This window comes from Bufo bufo, chromosome 3, assembly GCF_905171765.1.
Source record: "Bufo bufo chromosome 3, aBufBuf1.1, whole genome shotgun sequence".
Classification (NCBI taxonomy): domain Eukaryota; kingdom Metazoa; phylum Chordata; class Amphibia; order Anura; family Bufonidae; genus Bufo; species Bufo bufo.
This window is the reverse complement of record NC_053391.1, coordinates 481,376,656-481,400,746: the sequence shown is the minus strand read 5'-3', so window position 1 is coordinate 481,400,746 and position 24,091 is coordinate 481,376,656. Positions and strand designations below refer to the sequence as shown.

The 24,091-nt window shown below is 40.2% G+C and overlaps 1 protein-coding gene across 1 annotated transcript in view; it reads right to left on the bottom strand.

The window, feature by feature from the left end:
- Nucleotides 1-24,091, bottom strand: part of PCCA (propionyl-CoA carboxylase subunit alpha) — a 557,269-nt gene that overhangs the window by 23,455 nt on the left and 509,723 nt on the right. The window contains exon 22 of the mRNA XM_040425257.1: nt 4,659-4,799. Coding sequence (XP_040281191.1) covers nt 4,659-4,799 — 141 coding nt within the window. The remainder of the gene's footprint in view (nt 1-4,658; nt 4,800-24,091) is intronic.

Below are 24,091 nucleotides of genomic sequence, written 5' to 3'. Positions count from 1 at the left end.
GATATTGTTGAATGGATTAGGCAGTGGCTGAGGGACAGACAACAGAGGGTTGTAGTCAATGGAGTATATTCAGACCAAGGTCTTGTTACCAGTGGAGTACCTCAGGGATCTGTTCTGGGACCCATATTGTTTAATATCTTTATCAGCGAAAATGCAGAAGGCCTCGATGGTAAGGTGTGTCTTTTTGCTGATGAGACAAAGATTTGTAACAGGGTTGATGTTCCTGGAGGGATACACCAAATGGAAAAGGATTTAGGAAAACTAGAGGAATGGTCAAAAATCTGGCAACTAAAATTTAATGTTGATAAGTGCAAGATAATGCACCTGGGGCGTAAAAATCCAAGAGCAGAATATAAAATCAGTGATACAGTCCTAACCTCAGTATCTGAGGAAAGGGATTAGGGGTCATTATTTCAGAAGACTTAAAGGTAGGCAGACAATGTCATAGAGCAGCAGGAAATGTTGGCAGAATGCTTGGGTGTATAGGGAGAGGCATTACCAGTAGAAAGAGGGAGGTGCTCATGCCGCTCTACAGAGCACTAGTGAGACCTAATTTGGAGTATTGTGCGCAGTACTGGAGACCATATCTCCAGAAGGATATTGATACTTTGGAGAGAGTTCAGAGAAGAACTACTAAACTAGTACATGGATTGCAGGATAAAGGACCTTAACATGTGTAGCTTGGAAGAAAGACGAGACAGAGGGGATATGATAGAAACTTTTAAATACATAAAGGGAATCAACAAGGTAAAAGAGGAGAGAATATTTAAAAAGAAAAACTGCTACAAGAGGACAGTTTTAAATTAGAGGGGCAAAGGTTTAAAAGTAATATCAGGAAGTATTACTTTACTGAGAGAGTAGTGGATGCATGGAATAGCCTTCCTGCAGAAGTGGTAGCTGCAAATACAGGGAATGAGTTTAAGCATGCATGGGATAGGCATAAGGCCATCCTTCATATAAGATAGGGCCAGGGTCTATTCATAGTATTCAGTATATTGGGCAGACTAGATGGGCCAAATGGTTCTTATCTGCCGACACATTCTATGTTTCTATAAAGATCAGGAAGTGGATTAAATCCTGCAAATGAGATTTCATATACAGTAGTAAAACCAAATTGGAGAATGCCATTTCTGAGTTTGCTGTTATAAAGTCTGAGCTGTCACACTAATGGCCTTTACGTGATGGAACCAGTATGCCTACTAAAAAAAAAATCTCACGTTTAATACGCTTTTTCATTTTCTAAATGTTTAATTTGTCCCTCGATTAGAGTTTTGTATGATCTGAGCTCATCTCCTGCATCTTATTATGTGGTATTGATAAGTATTAACTTTGATAAATTTTAATATTTAATTGGTTTTAATTAAATCCTCCACTTTACATCATGAGGGGTCATTACAATATGAAATATATGTATATGAGCATGATTGAAAGGTGATGGAGAGGTGCTGTGTACAGACTTGTGCCTCTAATAATTACTATGGCCTTCTCAAATAGTCTATAGACCCTTGCATTGAAACAACAGCATTTATGGACACATCTGTTTTAGCTGAGGGACAATAGAGACTTTTTGGCATGTCTGCTTTCTCAAATATAAAGAACACCTATGCCAACTGCTTTATGCTAAATTGTTCTAGAAACAGCAGAGGAAAAGAACTATCTGAAGATTTCTGACAAACCCCCCACTGCAACTTTCTTACAATGAAAACTGCGCTGAATTGCTTCTGTTGAACAGTAGCACAAAAGTCCGACATGTATGTTTTTCATTCTTGGCCACCATTAGAGATGAACGAATTTCCGGTTATGAAATTCATTCACGCTTCATTTACTGGCAAAAGGTGAATTGCGTTATGGATTCTGTTACCACGGACCATAACGCAATTCCATGACGGAATGTATAATGGAATGCCTTTAGAGGCATTCTGTTATTCATTCCGTCATAAGAGAAGTCTATGGGCTGCAAAACGGATCCGTCCCGTTTCCGTTATGAAGGGGAGGACTCCTCTGCATAACGGAAATGACTTCTATTATAAAGGAATGAATAACGGAATGCCTCCAAAGGCATTCCATCATAGAATTGCGTTATGGTTCGTGGTAACCGAATCCATAATGCAATTCACCTTTTACCAGTAAACGAAGCGTGAACGAATTTCATAACCGGAAATTCGCTCATCTCTAGTCACCATACATACACAAACACACACATACACCCTTCGTTCCCAGCCCAAAGACTGGATGCACTGTGCTCCTTCATTAAATTGATATTAAAGACCATGAACGACTTGGAGTCCACTGCCTTGAATATAATAACAATTCAAAAGGGCTCTGTTCTTCTGCACTCGGGCATGCTGACTGTTGAATCTCCCACTGTCTATAAGCAGAAGAAATGGGTTTCACACAATGTGTGATAAGGTGAATCAATTTTTTACAGTCTGCTTTCGAGTCCCTTCACAGGAAGGATACAGAAGCAGAGTATTTAAATGTAACTTTTTTTTTTTTTTTTTAATCAGCAAAGAACAATACAGATTGCAGTGAAACCCCTCAAAATTGTTAAACTGTATGTTAGGGCTTAAAATACAAAATCTGTGAAATTATGAGCATCCTGCATAAATGGCTAGACTGAATATTAGTGTGCATGGCTCCCTCAAAGGAAAGCCTTCTAATAAAACAAAATGAGGGACATTTACTAATCATTTAGCAACAGAATTATGGTGTAAAATGCGCCAAAAATAATGGCATTTTGATTTACGCCAAATATATCAACAATTTTTCCCTTATTTTTCACTTAAAAGGCTTAAAAGGGCAAAATGTAGCGGAAGATTAAGCTTGCTTCTGTGGTAGTGTAAATGGTTAAAAGGGCACATGGCAGATCAGATAAATGTGACTTTTATTCAAAAAGTCATACTTTTAAAGGAGTCGCACATTCAAAAATCAGTTGAGCACAGATACATTGTCACATACAATTAAATGTAACTTCGGCATAAAATATGTCACATTTGTTTATAAAATAACGGATTATTAACCTACAATTACAACAAAATAACATTTTAAAAATAGCATTCGCCCTTTGATAAATGAAGTGAAACAAAACAGCACTTTTGATTCGTGATGTAAGGATTTTCCTGGCGAAAAATACACCGTTACTGATACAGGCCCCTTAATGTGTTGATCTAAATGGTTTAACACATGTGGGGGAAAGTCTTAGATTTTCTTTTTATTCACAAAAAATAAAATAAAAAAACAGAAGGATGTCGAGGACGACCAGAGTTCTACCTCTTGTACAGTTCTGCACAGTATATTATCTTTATTAAAGCGGTTTTAGGTCTCTATTTCCTTTAGTCAGAAATTTATAACACGTGTACAGTGAAAGAGGTTTTTCTTTTTGCAGTTTCCCAATGCCGTAAAACAACATACTGAATGCAAAAAATGCAGACATGAAATCTGACTTTTTTTCACCATTTAAAATTTCTAAACCTATTTATATGGATTGAGGTACATATATCATTAAGAAGGAAAATTTTTTTAATTTTCACAACTGTGCCAAATGAGTGGTAGTCTTGAGAAATCATTATTTATGTATAAGTCACATATGTTCACTAAAATGGAACTTTCTTACAGTGAATTGACCTTAATATACTTGGCGATATTTTATCTGTGACCTAGAAAAAAAACAGTAAGACAATGCAAAAGTGCAGATGGTGAGAGGCCCACCTAGGCTGCTGTGAAAATTCTGAGCATTTTATATCCTTTGGTTCCTTACCCTTTTAGGCAAGCTTTGTGTCTGTTCTGAGGATATCTGAATTCTCTCACTGTAAATAGCATGAATTCATCACCCTTCCCTTGAAGTACTTCCTCACATTTCCCGAGAGCCTCCCACCCTCTAGTTTCAGAAGGTGACCTCTTGCTTCCCTCCTGTACCTTGTTGAAACCTTTGATATATTTCAACTTTTTATTATTTTTAACATATCCTTTTCCCTTCACTGAAAATGCCTTGGCTCCTTGGTGCATTTTGTCTCTGCATTTAAAGGATTGATCACCACCGACAAAATCTTAAAACGTTAGGGGGGGGGGGAAATCACCCTGACTGACTGGAATCTGAATAGGTAATATCAGAGTTCATAATAAACATATATATATATATATATATATATATATATATATATATATATACACACATACATACATACACACACATCTAAGAGCATTCAGCATACACACAGTATACACATACACTTGGGAACAGTAACAGATGAAAACGGAAAAATGGAATAAAAAGATACTCAAATAACAGTATCGATCCCAAAGCTTCCATCTGTATGAATGGTATTCCTATGGGAGGAGTGAACTAACAATTCATCTGGAGAACATTTTATTATAATAATAAGTCTAGTTGTTATAGATAATTCTGTACGTTCCCATCGACAAAGACCTGGTGCCTAGTGAAGCAGAATGAGCAGATGACAGTAGGGCTTGATCCAACGGAGACTACACACAAGAAACCGAGCCTTACCTTGTGTATCATTTTACTATAACCACACAAAGGGATGAATACATACAGGTTATGTACATTTTTTTTTAAACAGATTGAAAAAAATAACACGAATGTAAAAAAGTTTCATAATTTTGAGATTCAATATAAATTATAAATCAGAGGCACTCACCATATCACCAGGCTTAACGGAAACGGCCACCACTGTCCCTGGCATCGGTGATCTCAGAATACTACTGGTGTCCTCTTCCACCTTCTCTGGCATGTACTTACTAAGCTCTGCCGCAAGCTTCGTCAACACTTGCAGTTTATACTTAAAATTAACAAAAGAAATTTACCAGTTAGTAATGTATACTATGAGATAATGTGTCACACATTCAGCCAGTGAACACATTATGGGATTAACAAAGGTAATGTATTTACTGCTGTTCTATAATTATGTTTACAGCTATTAGCTCACAGCATTGCCGAAATATTATACCAGAATAATACAGTCTGACAGTTTGGACATTTTATTTTAAAGCAATTTACTATGGAATAGTTAATGTGTAATCTATCTATCTGTGGTATCTATCCATCTATCTACCTGTGGTATCTATCTAGCTATCTACCTGTGGTATCTATCCATCTATCTACCTGTGGTATCTATCTAGCTATCTACCTGTGGTATCTATCTAGCTATCTACCTACCTGTGGTATCTATCTAGCTATCTACCTGTGGTATCTATCTAGCTATCTACCTGTGGTATCTATCTACCTGTGGTATCTATCTAGCTATCTACCTGTGGTATCTATCTACCTGTGGTATCTATCTAGCTATCTACCTACCTGTGGTATCTATCTAGCTATCTACCTGTGGTATCTATCTAGCTATCTACCTGTGGTATCTATCTACCTGTGGTATCTATCTAGCTATCTACCTGTGGTATCTATCTACCTGTGGTATCTATCTAGCTATCTACCTACCTGTGGTATCTATCTACCTGTGGTATCTATCTAGCTATCTACCTACCTGTGGTATCTATCTAGCTATCTACCTGTGGTATCTATCTAGCTATCTACCTGTGGTATCTATCTACCTGTGGTATCTATCTACCTGTGGTATCTATCTAGCTATCTACCTGTGGTATCTATCTACCTGTGGTATCTATTAGAGATGAGTGAATTTCAGGTTATGAAATTCGTTCACGCTTCGTTTACTGGTAAAAGGTGAATTGCGTTATGGATTCCGTTACCACGGACCATAATGCAATTCTTATGCCTTTAGAGGCATTCCGTTATTCATTCTGTCATGATAGAAGTCTATGGGCTGCAAAATGGATCCGTCCCGTTTCCGTTGTGCAGGAGAGGATTCCCCTGCATAACTGAAATGGGACGGATCCGTTTTGCAGCCCATAGACTTCTATCATGATGGAATGAATAACGGAATGCCTCTAAAAGGCATTCCGTCATAGAATTGCGTTATGGTCTGTGGTAACGGAATCCATAACGCAATTCACCTTTTACCAGTAAACGAAGCATGAACGAATTTCAAAATATGAAATTCGCTCATCTGTGGTATCTATCTATCTAAATGTGTGTGTATATGCACTTGTTAGCTACACGATTGCAACCTTAACTCAACTTGGCTTTTGCTGTGTTAAATGTCAATTTAAGGTTTGCTGCAACTAAACATACACACATATAATGTTTTGGTGGTTGAGCTCGATATAGAACCATTGTGGTACTAGAATTTACATCCGCTCATCACGAGTCATTAGTAATCAACGGCTCCTTTTTCTTTTCTGCTATATAATTTATTATTACTAATGACAACAATAATAATGGAATTCCTATTAAATCTACTTCATAATATTAGCGAGGATCACGTTGAGATATGCACAGTGAATGTTCCAGTTTTGGGCACTGGTTTCTACTTTTTGGAGCTGGATACATTTTGCATTCCAGGGTGAGATATTCATGTTGTATGTAAGGGGGTCCGTTCATCTTTTTAATTCAAGAACCATGCACTGCACAAAGGGGGAAAAAAATATCAGATCCCTGAGCATAATATACCCTTCCACCAGTAGATGGCAGTAGGTCTCTTTGCGTAGCAACACTGGTTGGCTCAAGATTTGCGGTAGGATTTAAGTCACACACGGTGTAGTTCGCACACGTAACACTGATACACATTTCTGTGGTGTTTAGGTATTTGAACACTGGTCAAGTAATGGAAAGGCTTTGCATTATAGGCTGAAGTATGTGGCGACTGTTGGGAGCAATCATTTATTTTGCCTTGGATTCGTTCTAATGAGATCTACTAAGCAGTAATGGTATAGGCAGTATTGCATTCTTAAGGTTATCTGCTAATAGATTATACTGTCATTACATTACATAGTAGCCCATGTCAAGAGCATGAAATGTTTAACAAAGCCTTCCTATTAATGGAAGGCATCCAATCAAAGCAATGGCTGGTAATTTACATTCTATAATTAAATAAGCTTTACAATGTCATGGAAACATTTTCCATTTGACATAGAAATACGGGCGATCGCTAGTAAAGCTGTTAAGATTTGAGAATGTGTTGCTCGTCCAATTCCCCTAATCTGACAGTCTGAATAATAACATCTTGGGCATGTATTTTTCCCTCTCTCTCTCGAGTGTGTGTTTTGCAATCAAGAAATACAAGTGTCTGCCAGATTCCGAGGGATATGATCCTGAAGTAAAATTACAGTGCAAATAAAAGCTTTTTGCTCCAATTAAAATTTGCCTGACTCATAAGTGGCAGGGAAATAAAGCGCGCCGAGTGCATTTTCCTGTCAATCTAATAAACATTCAGTGCAGAGGGACTATTTATCAAAGATAAATTGTACTTAAAAGTCATTCATTAAACCTATGGGGGGAATATAATTATACAAAATTGCACAGTTTTGGGATCGGTGGATGCCGGCTGAATCCTGCTAATAAAATACTCAGAATACGCAGGGATCACAATGTAACTTTATACTATCTGGAGGCCTTCCGATTACTCCACTACGTAAAGCCCTTGCTCATTTTCATCTTCTTATCGCAGAGTGAAATTCAAACTTGATATTTCCCTATTGTGTAATAATGTCACTTACCACAATGGCAGAATTCATCTTTAGAATTTGTCTGATATTTAGCACATTGTGGGCACAGATATAACACCATGTACAATTAGACTGGATCATACACATGAGATCTATTAGAGAAATATTACACAATATCACAATGAAGGGTGACGTTTGTACTCACAAAGGATTTCCATATTGGTTGGCAATGGCTATTCTGAGAGCAGTTGGACATTAAAGAGGTTTACAGGTTCTATAAAGTTATCCCCTATCCACCAGCGATACAGATTGTGTCAGGATCTATTCATGAAAAAACTGGTGGGCTTTGCATGAAAGTTCGATCAGTTTTTACTGCGATTGTGTTCAGTATGTGCAATTTTTCCCCATCCGGATTTTAGACATTTTTCATGCGCGTGAAGAAATACGAACCACATCTCCGAGCACCCATCAGTGAGATGCAATCCGTTTTTCATGTAAGCCCCATTCACTTCTAAGGAGTTAGGGCTGCATGAAAAACGCACAATATAGAACATGCTGCGAATACTAGTGAACGCAAACATGATGTGTGAAAAACGACAGATCCATTTAAATGAATGGGTCAGGATTCAGTCCGGATGCTATGCGTTCACTACACGCATTGCATCTGGATGGAAAACTCGCTTGTGTGAAAGAGCCCTTAGATCTGTGGGGTCCTACTGCTGGGATCTTCACCAATCATGAAAATGGGGGCCCTGTACCCTGTGGGGTAAAAAATTAATGGAGCGGCCGGTCAGGCATGTGTGCACCTGCTCCATTCATTTCTATGGGAGTTCCAGAGAGATCTGAGCACTGTACTCCGCTATCTCCAGAACTCCCAGAGATATAAATGCAACCACGCACATGCCCAATCGACTGCTCCATTCATTTTGAGGGGCTCTATGGGGGAGGGGTCCTGTTCTCGTGATCGGTGAGGGTCCCAGCAAATGTACAAGCGCATGCAAAATCTACAGCAGAATAAATAGAATGGGTTGGCATACTGAATCTCTCATTACACCGTGCAACAATGATTTTGCTACTGAGAAAAAAACATGTGATTTATACTAAAATGAGCGAGCTGATTCCAAATATGAACTCGGAATTTGCCTGACATGTCTAGATTTTAACCCCTTAAGGACCCTGTGCATTTCCATTTTTGCGTTTTAGTTTTTCACTCCCCGCGTTCCCATAGTCCTAACTTTTTCATTTTTCTATTCACATAGCCTTATGAGGGCTTATTTTTTGCGGGACAAATTGTACTTTCTAATGGCACCATATACGGTTGCATAACATGTAGTGGAAAGCTGGAAAAAAAATTCCAAATGGGGTAGAATTGGGAAAAAAATGCTGTACAATATGCTGTAAAATTGACCTGTTATCCTCATTCTCCAGGTTAGTATGGTTACGATACCACACTTGTATAATTTTTCTTGCATTTTAATACGAAAAAAAAAGTAAACCTTTGAGGATTTTTTTTTTTTTTTATAACCATATTCTGACCGCTATAACTTTCTTGTAGTTATGTGTACGGGGCTGTGTGACGGCTCATTTTTTTGCGGGACGATCTGTTCTTTTCAGTGATACCAATTTGAAGTGTGTTCGACTTTTTGATCACTTTTTATAAAAAAAAATGATTGGGTAAGTGACAAAAAATGGCAAATTGGCAGTTTTTATTTTTCCCCCCCGTTACACCATTTGCTGTATGCCATTAATATTGTTATATTTTAATAGCATGGGCATTTTCGGACACGGCGATGCCTATGATTTTTTTTTTTTTATTGTTTAAGTATTTATATTTTAAGGAAAGGAGGGTGATTTGAAGTTTTTTTTTATATTTTTTAAATCACCTTGGGTGACAATAACTGGCAATCATTAGATTGCCTATTGTATTCATTGATGTCTATAGAGACACCATTTTAACTACACCAGTACAATACTGCCACCTAGTGGCCTGTATTGGTATAGTCATCTAATAGGCACCGAAGCCTACTTGAGGCTTCAGCCTATTAGATCAATATAACAGGTTCACCGATCTCAGCCAGGGAATGCTGTTACCGCTTCCGGACTGCGCAGATGCCATGGTCACATTTGACCACGGCATCTGAAAGGGAAAATGTATGCGATCAGCCTTATGGCTGATTGCATACATGTGCCGCGGGTCTCTGCTATTTAAAATAACAAAAACCCAGCGGCTATGGCGCCCGCTGCACGTGCGAGTGGGCACCATGTTTGGGGACCGGACTTCTGCCGTACATGTACGGCGGAGTTCCTTAAAGGGTTAAGTTATACATGCAAAGCCTATTCAGTTATAATATTAATACATTATATTGGGGATATTCTAATGGACAAGTCCAGACCTGTTCGGACGCACTCAGGCTGATGTCAGCAGTAATTATATAAGGCAAGCTGGACAGATTTTGATAAAGTGATCTGTTATAGTGTTATCAGTTTTGAAACTTAAAGGGAACCTGTCACCGGGATTTTGTGTATAGAGCTGAGGACATGGGTTCCTAGATTGCCGCTAGCACATCCGCAATACCCAGTCCTCATAGCTCTGTGTGCTTTTATTGTGTAAAAAACCCGATTTGATACATATGCAAATTAACCTGAGTCCTGTACGTGACTCATCTCAGGGACAGGACTCATCTCAGGTTAATTTGCATATGTATCAAATCTGTTTTTTTACACAATAAAAGCACACAGAGCTATCGGGACTGGGTATTGCGGATGTGCTAGCGGCCATCTAGCAGCCCATGTCCTCAGCTCTTTACACAAAATCCCGGTGACAGGTTCCCTTTAAGATGGATAAACACAAATGTGTTAACGATCCAGACAATTTCTTCTACATATGTGGCAAATACACTACTTATGATCAGCGCAAGAATCTGACAAAGCGAGTGCGTCTTGCAGCTTGGGATGAATTTGTGCTAGTAGTGCAGAACTTCCTTGGGAACAGACGAGCTGCAAACTATGCTGAATTAGTAGACAGCATGCTTACAGCATATGAACAACTTGGCTGCCGAATGTCATTGATTGTGCATTTCTTACATTCCCATCTTGACTTTTTCCCACCCAATTTGGGACACGTAAGTGACGAACATGGAGAGGGGTTCTATAAAGATATTTCTACAATGGAGAACAGGTATCAAGGCCGCTGGAATTCTAACATGATGGGGGACTACTGCTGATTTTTGCAATAGGAAAATGTGACCGTTCAGAAACGCAAAAGCAGATGCCTGAAGCACTTTTAGCAGTACTGGGCCTTGCTCAAGTAAGACTTTTAAACTGAAAAACAAGACTTTTTGAAATTTTGTTATTCCATTACATTTTCATACACTGTTTATTAAGCAAACTTTGATGTAGATTAGGCAATTGTTGGAGTAAAACTCGTTCTGTTCAAAATTATTTAATGCTTTCCAAGTGCTTAATTCATTTAGGCATACTTATGCATAGCAAAATTTCGTAACGTGTTACAACAATTCTGACTTCGGATTTGTAATCCGCACACTTAATTTAGTATAGGACAAATGTTTTTTGCCCAGTAGCAGACGAAAAGTTTTGTTTTTTTGTTGCGTGGTGTTATGAGCAATGATGTCATTTTGATCATTTTCTAAATATTCCATGATAAAACTGCATAATTAGCAGGGATTTAACAAGATATAAAAAATATAATAAGTGGATAGAAAACATAATTGAAGATGAGCAGTCCCTGTTACAAGTGGCACTCACATAACGGTGCCATGAGTGTTTTGATAGCAAGCATTTTCCTAGCTACTGTTTGTAGTGCTGGGTTGCTCTTGTTGTGACAGGCTGCAGTGACGGGGTAGCAATCCTCCCATCACACGGGGATGAATAAACTCCAGAGATGCTGCATCCAAAATGCTCTAAACTCAATACCTACACCAGACAAGGGAAGACCATTCCTCATCCACTTCAGCCCGCGTCTAGAAGAGACTGTGAGGTCAACAAGGCTGAAATGCACTTATACAGAAGTGGGCATGAAGAGATACATTAAAGGGGTATTCCGTTTAATTTTTTTAAAAATTTGTTTACATATTAGGAAATTATGCCGTTTTCTAATATATATATATATATATATATATATATATACACACACACACACACACACACACAGGAAACTGGACAGCACTCCAGATAAAAAATGTGGTTTATTCACCCATGTGGTGTATATAATATTGGGTAAGCAGCTATACCCTTGGACTTAGCACCCGCCATCTTTTTTCATCCAGTGCCGCCATCGTGTTTCATTGTATGAATATATATATATATATATATATATATATATAAAATTCTGCATACAGGCAGTTGACCCCTATATGCATCAGAATGGTATAGTCCATGTATGAGTCCTATGTAATGCATCCATGGCCTAACTGAAACATTGTATGTCATGTGACACTCTTTACACCCTGATATTCAGTAAGCAGCAGTATTAGATGACCTACATGTGCTAGGTCAGCACACAGGACACATTCATATGATAAGTAAATAGGACTAGTGGTAGAATTGTGATTTTCATTGTGGTTATTGCAATAACTACCTCACCGTGTGCCTGTCTGTAGTGATTTGTAAAATGGCTGCCTGTTGCTAAGTGATGTCATGTTGTTAATAAAGTTTAGTGTAAAGGGAAAAAAAACAGCACACAGAAATCTGCTTCTAAACAGACAGACATGAGGTGCTGCAGCAGGTAGTTAATACTGTATTATACACTGTATATGTTCTGTTCCTCAGTACACTAGTATTCATCTGTTAGATATCAAGGCTGGCTTCACATATATCAGTTGTGTCTGGCCAGTCGTTTAACGCTTGGAGCCAGACACAGCTGATATTTGTGTATGTGCACTTTAAAGGGGCTGTCCCATCTGGGACATTGATGTCATATCACTAGGAACATCTGTAATTCCAGGCCTATCTCCAGAACGCGGCCCTTGAAGTGTAGGAGAGTACACTGCACAATGTACAGCTTGGGAATGACAGAAATATCCAAGCCAACTTGGCTTTTTTTGGAGTTTTCATAGTGGTGAACAGAGGGTAGACGCGAATGCATGGCTGCTCTCTCTTCACTTTGGGGGCCCTGGTCTGGAGATAGGAGTGGGTTGTAGGGGTAGGACCCTCTCCTATCTGACACTGATGGCATATCCTAGCTATATTCCATCAATGTCCCAGACCATAGGCTGAAGGCACTGAAAAGAAAAACTCAGCATGAAGTATTTTTGTCCAGTGCTATTTGACATCTGGCATCGAAACTGATTTGCTGGGTGCCATGAACAATTCCATAAAAATCTATTAGATCAGTTTTCCTCTGGCGTTTCTATACCAATCTACAGGGAAACAGAGCTGGATTGTTGGACATACGGTGTGTAAAAGGTCCTCTAAACAGCACACATCAACCCATACCCATTCAGTTTTTAGAATAGTCCTTTAGCAGACCATCCATGGTGTAGAAGAAGATCTAATAGAATATTCAAAGTTCAAAAGCCAACTATCTAGTCATTGTTTTACAAGACACGATGGCCAGTGGACATCTCACTATATGCTCTATCAACATATCAAAATATCTATCCACTATGTTGGAAAATAATTTCAACTTTCATCTACAGTGTATGTTGTTTGTGAAATTGTGCTGTAATCTTAGAAAAGTCTTTCCACAGATGGTCATCCTAAGCCAACACAACTACTATTTTATCCCAGATTATGTGTTCTTATCAAATTTATGAAACTTATTGAAACTAAAAGAAGTCCTTCTTGTCCTCCTCAGTGCAGCTTTCATTACATATTCTGGTTGCAATGGTTAACAAAGACAGTTTTGGTTTTAGACAGTTTCATAAATCTGCTCCTTTATGTATTCAAATTAAAATTAATGCAAATATGGCAGAACTAGGAAAAATGTGTACAGTTTTCTATTACATACTCATAACTAATGTATTTTTCAACCACTTGATATTCTAAGTATCGAATTACATGACGTACAATACATACTTTGTCTGCTTTACCCCATGTCTGACATGGTAACACCACAGGTGCTCAGTTTAGTTTTAAAGGGTAACTTCTCAGAATAAGATGTGTATGCACATGATGAGTAGCACTATATCTATGACTTGCATCCTGTATGTATGACCAGTTTCTCTGGTCCCCTATATCTGTGTAGCACACCATCAGATGCAGCAACAATATGCAGCACAAAAACTGAGCAATGTAGCTGTGTATCCAGCAATAGGGAGATACATGTAAAAACCTACTGGATGCAGCAACCGTGTCTGTGTGTCTCTGCCTCTGTCTTTCTCATTGAAGAGAGTACGCTGAACCTTAAGTGGAGCGCGTGGACTGCTGAGGGCGCACAAAACAACCGATCAAAGACAGTATTTTAGTTTCAGTAGTGTTCCATTTATTCGTAAGACAACGCGTTTCGGGGTGTTAAAGTCCCCTTTATCAAGTCTGAGGCGGGAGACTAGGAGAGTGTCGCTGCTCGTCTCCAGACGAGCAGCGACACTCTCCTAGTCTCCCGGCTCAGACTTGATAAAGGGGACTTTAACACCCCGAAACGCGTTGTCTTACGAATAAATGGAACACTACTGAAACTAAAATACTGTCTTTGATCGGTTGTTTCGTGCGCCCTCAGCAGTCCACACGCTCCACTTAAGGTTCAGCGTACTCTCTTCAATTTCACTACCCTAGTGGCAGGGTGGCTCCTGCCCAAGGCGTTAGGACGAATCTTGGCTGCACCAACCGTCTCTTATCCACACTCGATCTCCATTGCAGTTGCATCCAATTGATGCAACCGCAATAGGTGAGCAAACCATTTCTTTTATTTGAAATTTGTTTTGTTGAATTTACTTACCCTATGAGCGCCTTCTCTATCCCATTGGCCATTATTTTCTGTCTTTCTCAAGCAGCTCACTTCTTCTTTCCCCCTTCCCTGCACACAGCCTTTTATAAGTAGCATGTAACTAGATCCCTTAAGATGGATCTTACCTGGTTGAAGTTAGGGTGAATGATCAGTGCAGGAGGATGAGGAGTGGTGCACAAACAGAAAAAGAGGCATTCTTCCCTAATAAGATATGTAACAATGTTTCTAATACTCACTTGTACTATTCATTTATGTAAAGTTTGTTGATAGGACAGTGACTATTTAAACATCATTCCTGAAACTGCACCAAACAGTAGTTGGGAGATCAACAGATAAAAACGGGGATTTTTTTTATTGAATAGCATTATGCGTTAATGCCAATGAAAATATTTTGTGTGGATGCCTAAGTCTCTGGCAGATATAACTTTTTTCTTCCCTGTGTGTGTATTAATGTACAATTTCCATTTTTTTCCTAAAGTTTTTTCTGCAGTCACCTAATGTGCAACAATTTGTTTTGGAACGGTCTTTTATCTTTCCATGTATGATAGGTATTAGGATTTACCATGACTGTCCACTAGATACTAAAGTGCCCTTTACACGAGCCGCAAAATGGCCTAGATTATCGTTAATGAGCCGTCATTGTAACGCTCGTTAGAGATTATCTGGAGGTGTAAATGTACGCTCGTTCATCACAAAAATCTCATTTCCGGTGGCAGATCGTGCTGTGTAAACACGTTCTGCTGCAGGGAAATAACGAGTCGTTATGGGGAAGGACGATGGCATTAGTGATCACTCCTCCCCATACTCTGGAGGAGATCGCTGAAAGTAAATGCAGTGGTCACCTCCGCTAGCGACCAGCAGATTGTCGGGAAGGAATGCTTCCCTACTGACAATCTGCTGGTACATTATCCCATGTAAAGAGACCTTAAAATGTGCAAAATGAGAAACCAAGTCCTGTATTTTTCCAGACAATATTTTGAAGGATTATATGATGCCTCAATATGTTATTAAGAGAGGATAATGAAAATTTACTTTAAACTTAAATTATGTATCTTAACCACTTAAGGACCACAGGTTTATACCCCCCTAAAGACCAGGCCCTTTTTTACAAATCGGCACTACACTACTTTCACCGTTTATTGCTCGGTCATGCAACTTACCACCCAAATGAATTTTACCTCCTTTTCTTCTCACTAATAGAGCTTTCATTTGGTGGTATTTCATTGCTGCTGACATTTTTACTTTTTTTGTTATTAATCGAAATTTAACGATTTTTTTGCAAAAAAATGACATTTTTCACTTTCAGTTGTAAAATTTTGCAAAAAAAACGAGATCCATATAGAAATTTTGCTCTAAATTTATAGTTCTACATGTCTTTGATAAAAAAAAAAATGTTTGGGTAAAAAAAAAAATGGTTTGGGTAAAAGTTATAGCGTTTACAAACTATGGTACAAAAATGTGAATTTCCGCTTTTTGAAGCAGCTCTGACTTTCTGAGCACCTGTCATGTTTCCTGAGGTTCTACAATGGCCAGACAGTACAAACACCCCACAAATGACCCCATTTCGGAAAGTACACACCCTAAGGTATTCGCTGATGGGCATAGTGAGTTCATAGAATTTTTTATTTTTTGTCACAAGTTAGCGGAAAATGATGATTTTTTTTTTTTTTTTTTTTTCTTACAAAGTCTCATATTCCACTAACTTGTGACAAAAAATAAAAACTTCTATGAACTCACTATGCCCATCACGAAATACCTTGGGGTCTCTTCTTTCCAAAATGGGGTCACTTGTGGGGTAGTTATACTGCCCTGGCATTCTAGGGGCCCAAATGTGTGGTAAGGAGTTTGAAATCAAATTCTGTAAAAAATGACGAGTGAAATCCGAAAGGTGCTCTTTGGAATATGGGCCCCTTTGCCCACCTAGGCTGCAAAAAAGTGTCACACATCTGGTATCTCTGTATTCAGGAGAAGTTGAGGAATGTGTTTTGGGGTGTCTTTTTACATATACCCATGCTGGGTGGGATAAATATCTTGGTCAAATGCCAACTTTGTATAAAAAAATGGGAAAAGTTGTCTTTTGCCAAGATATTTCTCTCACCCAGCATGGGTATATGTAAAATGACACCCCAAAACACATTCCCCACCTTCTCCTGAGTACGGCAATACCAGATGTGTGACACTTTTTTGCAGCCTAGGTGGGCAAAGGGGCCCATATTCCAAAGAGCACCTTTCGGATTTCACAGGTCATTTGTTACAGAATTTGATTTCAAACTCCTTACCACACATTCGGGCCCCTAGAATGCCAGGGCAGTATAACTACCCCACAAGTGACCCCATTTTGGAAAGAAGACACCCCAAGGTATTCCGTGAGGGGCATGGCAAGTTCCTAGAATTTTTTATTTTTTGTCACAAGTTAGTGGAAAATGATGATTTTTTTTTTTTTTTTTTTTTCATACAAAGTCTCATATTCCACTAACTTGTGACAAAAAATAAAAACTTCCATGAACTCACTATGCCCATCAGCGAATACCTTGGGGTCTCTTCTTTCCAAAATGGGGTCACTTGTGGGGTAGTTATACTGCCCTGGCATTCTAGGGGCCCGAATGTGTGGTAAGGAGTTTGAAATCAAATTCTGCAAAAAATGACCAGTGAAATCCGAAAGGTGCTCTTTGGAATATGGGCCCCTTTGCCCACCTAGGCTGCAAAAACGTGTCACACATCTGGTATCTCTGTATTCAGGAGAAGTTGAGGAATGTGTTTTGGGGTGTCTTTTTACATATACCCATGCTGGGTGAGATAAATATCTTGGTCAAATGCCAACTTTGTATAAAAAAAATGGGAAAAGTTGTCTTTTGCCAAGATATTTCTCTCACCCAGCATGGGTATATGTAAAATGACACCCCAAAACACATTCCCCACCTTCTCCCGAGTACGGGGATACCAGATGTGTGACACGTTTTTGCAGCCTAGGTGGGCAAAGGGGCCCATATTCCAAAGAGCACCTTTCGGATTTCACAGGTCATTTTTTACAGAATTTGATTTCAAACTCCTTACCACACATTTGGGCCCCTAGAATGCCAGGGCAGTATAACTACCCCACAAGTGACCCCATTTTGGAAAGAAGAGACCCCAAGGTATTCGCTGATGGGCATAGTGAGTTCATGGAAGTTTTTATTTTTTGTCACAAGTTAGTGGAATATGAGACTTTGTATGAAAAAAAAAAAAAAAAAAAAATCATCATTTTCCACTAACTTGTGACAAAAAATAAAAAATTCTAGGAACTCGCCATGCCCCTCACGGAATACCTTGGGGTGTCTTCTTTCCAAAATGGGGTCACTTGTTGGGTAGTTATACTGCCCTGGCATTTTCCAGGGGCCCTAATGTGTGGTAAGTAGGTAAATGACCTGTGAAATCCTAAAGGTGCTCTTTGGAATGTGGGCCCCTTTGCCCACCTAGGCTGCAAAAAAGTGTCACACATGTGGTATCGCCGTATTCAGGAGGAGTTGGGGAATGTGTTTTGGGGTGTCATTTTACATATACCCATGCTGGGTGAGAGAAATATCTTGGCAAAAGACAACTTTTCCCATTTTTTTATACAAAGTTGGCATTTGACCAAGATATTTCTCTCACCCAGCATGGGTATATGTAAAATGACACCCCAAAACACATTCCCCAACTTCTCCTGAGTACGGCGATACCAGATGTGTGACACTTTTTTGCAGCCTAGATGCGCAAAGGTGCCCAAATTCCTTTTAGGAGGGCATTTTTAGACATTTGGATACCAGACTTCTTCTCACGCTTTGGGGCCCCTAGAATGCCAGGGCAGTATAAATACCCCACATGTGACCCCATTTTGGAAAGAAGACACCCCAAGGTATTTAATGAGGGGCATGGCGAGTTCATAGAAATTTTTTTTTTTTTGCACAAGTTAGCGGAAATTGATATTTTTAATTTTTTTCTCACAAAGTCTCCCGTTCCGCTAACTTGGGACAAAAATTTCAATCTTTCATGGACTCAATATGCCCCTCACGGAATACCTGGGGGTGTCTTCTTTCCGAAATGGGGTCACATGTGGGGTATTTATACTGCCCTGGCATTCTAGGGGCCCTAAAGCGTGAGAAGAAGTCTGGAATATAAATGTCTAAAAAATTTTACGCATTTGGTTTCCGTGAGGGGTATGGTGAGTTCATGTGAGATTTTATTTTTTGACACAAGTTAGTGGAATATGAGACTTTGTAAGAAAAAAATAATAATAATTCCGCTAACTTGGGCCAAAAAAATGTCTGAATGGAGCCTTACAGGGGGGTGATCAATGACAGGGGGGGTGATCAATGACAGGGGGGTGATCAATGACAGGGGGGGTGATCAATGACAGGGGTGGTGATCAATGACAGGGGGGTGATCAATGACAGGGGGGTGATCAATGACAGGGGGGTGATCAATGACAGGGGGGGGTGCCCCTGTAAGGCTTCATTCAGACGTCCGGATGCGTTTTGCGGATCCGATCCATCTATCAGTGCATCCGTAAAAATCATGCGGACATCTGAATGGAGCTTTACAGGGGGGTAATCAATGACAGGGGGGTGATCAGGGAGTCTATATGGGGTGATAACCACAGTCATTGATCATGCCCCTGTAAGGCTTCATTCAGACGTCCGGATGCGTTTTGCGGATCCGATCCATCTATCAGTGGATCCGTAAAAATCATGCGGACATCTGAATGGAGCCTTACAGGGGGGTAATCAATGACAGGGGGGTAATCAATGACAGGGGGGTGATCAGGGAGTCTATATGGGGTGATCACCACAGTCATTGATCACGCCCCTGTAAGGCTTCATTCAGACGTCTGGATGCGTTTTGCGGATCCGATCCATCTATCAGTGCATCCGTAAAAATCATGCGGACATCTGAATGGAGCTTTACAGGGGGGTAATCAATGACAGGGGGGTGATCAGGGAGTCTATATGGTGTGATCACCACAGTCATTGATCATGCCCCTGTAAGGCTTCATTCAGACGTCCGGATGCGTTTTGCGGATCCGATCCATCTATCAGTGGATCCGTAAAAATCATGCGGACGTCTGAATGGAGCTTTACAGGGGGGTAATCAATGACAGGGGGGTAATCAATGACAGGGGGGTGATCAGGGAGTCTATATGGGGTGATCACCACAGTCATTGATCACGCCCCTGTAAGGCTTCATTCAGACGTCCGGATGCGTTTTGCGGATCCGATCCATCTATCAGTGCATCCGTAAAAATCATGCGGACATCTGAATGGAGCTTTACAGGGGGGTAATCACCACAGTCATTGATCATGCCCCTGTAAGGCTTCATTCAGACGTCCGGATGCGTTTTGCGGATCCGATCCATCTATCAGTGCATCCGTAAAAATCATGCGGACATCTGAATGGAGCTTTACAGGGGGGTGATCAGGGAGTCTATATGGGGTGATCACCACAGTCATTGATCATGCCCCTGTAAGGCTTCATTCAGACGTCCGGATGCGTTTTGCGGATCGGATCCATCTATCAGTGCATCCGTAAAAATCATGCGGACGTCTGAATGGAGCTTTACAGGGGGGTGATCAATGACAGGGGTGTAATCAATGACAGGGGGGTGATCAGGGAGTCTATATGGGGTGATCACCACAGTCATTGATCACGCCCCTGTAAGGCTTCATTCAGACGTCCGGATGCGTTTTGCGGATCCGATCCATCTATCAGTGGATCCGTAAAAATCATGCGGACGTCTGAATGGAGCTTTACAGGGGGGTAATCAATGACAGGGGGGTAATCAATGACAGGGGGGTAATCAGGGAGTCTATATGGGGTGATCAGGGGCTAATAAGGGGTTAATAAGTGACGGGGGGGGGTGTAGTGTAGTGTAGTGGTGCTTGGTGCTACTTTACTGAGCTACCTGTGTCCTCTGGTGGTCGATCCAAACAAATGGGACCACCAGAGGACCAGGTAGCAGGTATATTAGACGCTGTTATCAAAACAGCGTCTAATATACCTGTTAGGGGTTAAAAAAAACACATCTCCAGCCTGCCAGCGAACGATCGCCGCTGGCAGGCTGGAGATCAACTCTCTTACCTTCCGTTCCTGTGAACGCGCGCGCCTGTGTGCGCGCGTTCACAGGAAATCTCGGCTCACGCGAGATGACGCCTATTGGCGTTAGTGTGACCTGGTAGCGCCGCAGAAATGACGCCTTTCGGCGTTAGCGTGGCGGGAAGTGGTTAAGAAATCTCTGTTGCAAATACAGAAATAGTTTAACCCCTTAAGGACTCAGCCCTATTTCACCTTAAGGACTTGGCCATTTTTTGCAAATCTGACCAGTGTCACTTTAAGTGCTGATAACTTTAAAACACTTTGAATTATCCAGGCCATTCTGAGATAGTTTTTTTGTCACATATTGTACTTCAGGACACTGGTAAAATGAAGTAAAAAAAAATAATTTTTTTGCATAAAAAAATACCTAATTTACCCCAAATTTTGAAAAATTAGCAAATTTCAAAGTTTTAGTTTCTCTACTTCTGTAATACATAGTAATACCCCCAAAAATTGTGATGACTTTACATTCCCCATATGTCTACTTCATGTTTGAATTATTTTGGGAATGATATTTTATTTTTTGGGGATGTTACAAGGCTTAGAAGTTTAGAAGCAAATCTTGAAATTTTTCCAAAATTTACAAAAACCAAATTTTTAGGGACCACTACAGGTCTGAAGTCACTTTGCAAGGCTTACATAATAGAAACCTCCCAAAAATGACCCCATTCTATAAACTACACCCCTCAAGGTATTCAAAACTGATTTTTACAAACTTCGTTAACCCTTTAGGTGTTGCACAAGAGTTATTGGCAAATGGGGATGAAATTTGAGAATTTAATTTTTTTGCCTAATTTTCCATTTTAACCCATTTTTTCCACTAACAAAGCAAGGGTTAACAGCCAAACAAGACTGTATCTTTATTGCCCTGACTCTGCCGTTTACAGAAACACCCCAAATGTGTCCGTAAACTACTGTACGGGCACACAGTAGGGCGTAGAGGGAAAGGTGCGCCGTATGGTTTTTGGAAGCCAGATTTTCTGGACTGTTTTTTTGACACCATGTCCCATTTGATGCCCCCCCTGATGCACCCCTAGAGTAGAAACTCCATAAAAGTGACCCCATCTAAGAAACTACACCCCTCAAGGTATTTCAAAACTGATTTTACAAACTTTGTTAACCCTTTAGGTGTTGCACAAGATTTAATGGAAAATAGAGATACAATTTCAAAATTTCACTTTTTTGGCAGATTTTCCATTTTAATATTTTTTTTACCAGTTACAAAGCAAGGGTTAATAGCCAAACAAAACTCATTATTTATGGCCCTGATTCTGTAGTTTACAGAAACACCCCATATGTGGTCGTAAACTGCTGTACGGGCACACGGCACGGCGCAGAAGGAAAGGAATGCCATATGGTTTTTGGAAGGCAGATTTTGCTGGACCGCCATAAAATCATTCAGGGGTGCAGGCGAGGTGAATAAAACTTTATTTGGGGGATTTTAAAGTTTGATCACCGCGGTCAGAGACCGTGGGGATCAGAATCGGCAGAAAGCGCAGCAAACCGCAGGTCTGAATTGACCTGCGTTTTCTGCGATCGCCGATACGGGGGGGTCACATGACCCCCCCCTCGGCATTGACACAGGATGCCGGCTGAATGATTTCAGCCGGCATCCTGTTCGGATTAACCCCCGCAGCGCCGCAATCTCATTTTAAACTCATGACGTACTGGTACGTCATGGGTCCTTAAGGACTCGGGAAACATGCTTTACCGGTACGTCATGCGTCCCTAAGGGGTTAATATATAGATGTCACCCGAACTTGATTATATTGTATCACTATTAGGGCTCATGCACACGACCGTGCCTTTTTTTGTGGTCCACAAATTGCGGATCCACAAAAAACAGATGTCGTCCGTGTGCCTTCCGCAATTTGCGGAACGGAACGGGAGGCCCATTATAGAAATGCCTAACGGAGAAGAATAGGACATGCCTCATAATTTTTGCCGGGCCACGGAACGTAACAACGGATGCGGACAGCACACAGAGTGCTGTCCGCGTCTTTTGCGGACCCATTTAAAATGAATAGTTCAGAATACGAAATCAAAATACGGCCCGTATATGGAACGCAAATAAAACGTTTGTGTGCATGAGCCCTTACTCTGTGGCATATAATCCCTTCACATGGAGATTACGGAGCGTACTGATCATGGCTGTAAAATGTAAGAACCTTACAGAGTGCTGATGTCACTTCTGCTGTATGGGTTATTTAGAAAGTGTTCATGCAAGGAACATTTAACTGTCAGTGTGGGTAAAACACACCTGGATATAAGGATCAGCTCATGCATGAAATTTTCCCTGCCTGAAAATGAAAGCTGTGTATTATGCGGGATAATGTGTTCTTTCACCTGTATAAAACCATGTGCCATTTGGTCTTATGTATTCATATATTGACAGAAGTTCTTGCTTTTAAGGGGTGATTTACACAAGTGTATTTTACCTCAACAGTCCTTTTTCTCTGGCAAAACAGGATTTCATAATTTTTTTTTTTTTGTACAGACCTAATGAATGGGAAACTGAATATTAAACAGCTTATGTTTAACTCTTAGATTGGACCCTTAAGGTACTTTTACACAGGCAGATTATCAGGAATAAACATTTGTACAAATGCTCCTTCCCAATAACTGACGACCCGATGAACGAGCAAATGCTTGGGTGAAAGCATAGCTGAAGTGGCACCCAACATCCTAGTTTCTGGGCAACAGATAGATGAATCCATAGATGACTCGATACGGGTATGAGCGAACGGACGGTGCGTTCCTGATAACTGCCTGCTCAGTCGCCTGTGTAAAGAGGCCTTTATTCAAGAAGAAACCTGCTAAACAAAAACGGTCAATAAAGATGAAACCAGATTGAGTGAATGACCTCACATTTTATTTACAATCTTTACTCAGTATTTACAGTATGCTTTTTGTTTTTCCCTTTTAGGCCCCACTTACACCCAAATACTCCAGCTAAACTATGTATATCAGACGGACACCAATAAAGATGGTCATATTCACCAGAAGATTGTCTGCAGATTGATATGAATCTGTGCTTGGGGACAGCCCGACTATTACCTGGCGTCTGCTCTTGAGGAAAAGAAGGAGCAAACATGTTTGTTGCCCCAGAAATGAGCACAGTGAGAAGTATCTTCAGCCCCTTACATCCTTCTTCCTATTGCTGTAAACATTCAGCTGTTATGGGTATGCATATTTACGCTACACATTATTGCAATGGATCCTCAAGGATTTGTTCTGCTAGTCAGAGGTTTACATATTTATTTTTTAACACTGGAAAGTGTTCTAAAAAAATATTTTCTAATTACTTACAATTGATGTTCTCCATTGTCTCAAATGAGACCTAAATAAATGAAATTTAGTTATTAAAAGGGGTTGTCTCACCAAGGCAACCTTTGTCCACATGCTCCCATCAGGCCATGTGGACATCACAGAGGGATGTTTCCCATGCAGTAACTCCATCTATTAGCAGGAGAAGGAGGTCACTCCCAGTGATAATGGCTAGTCACTTGAGAGGTCAGAAGTCATATTCACATCTATCAGTTT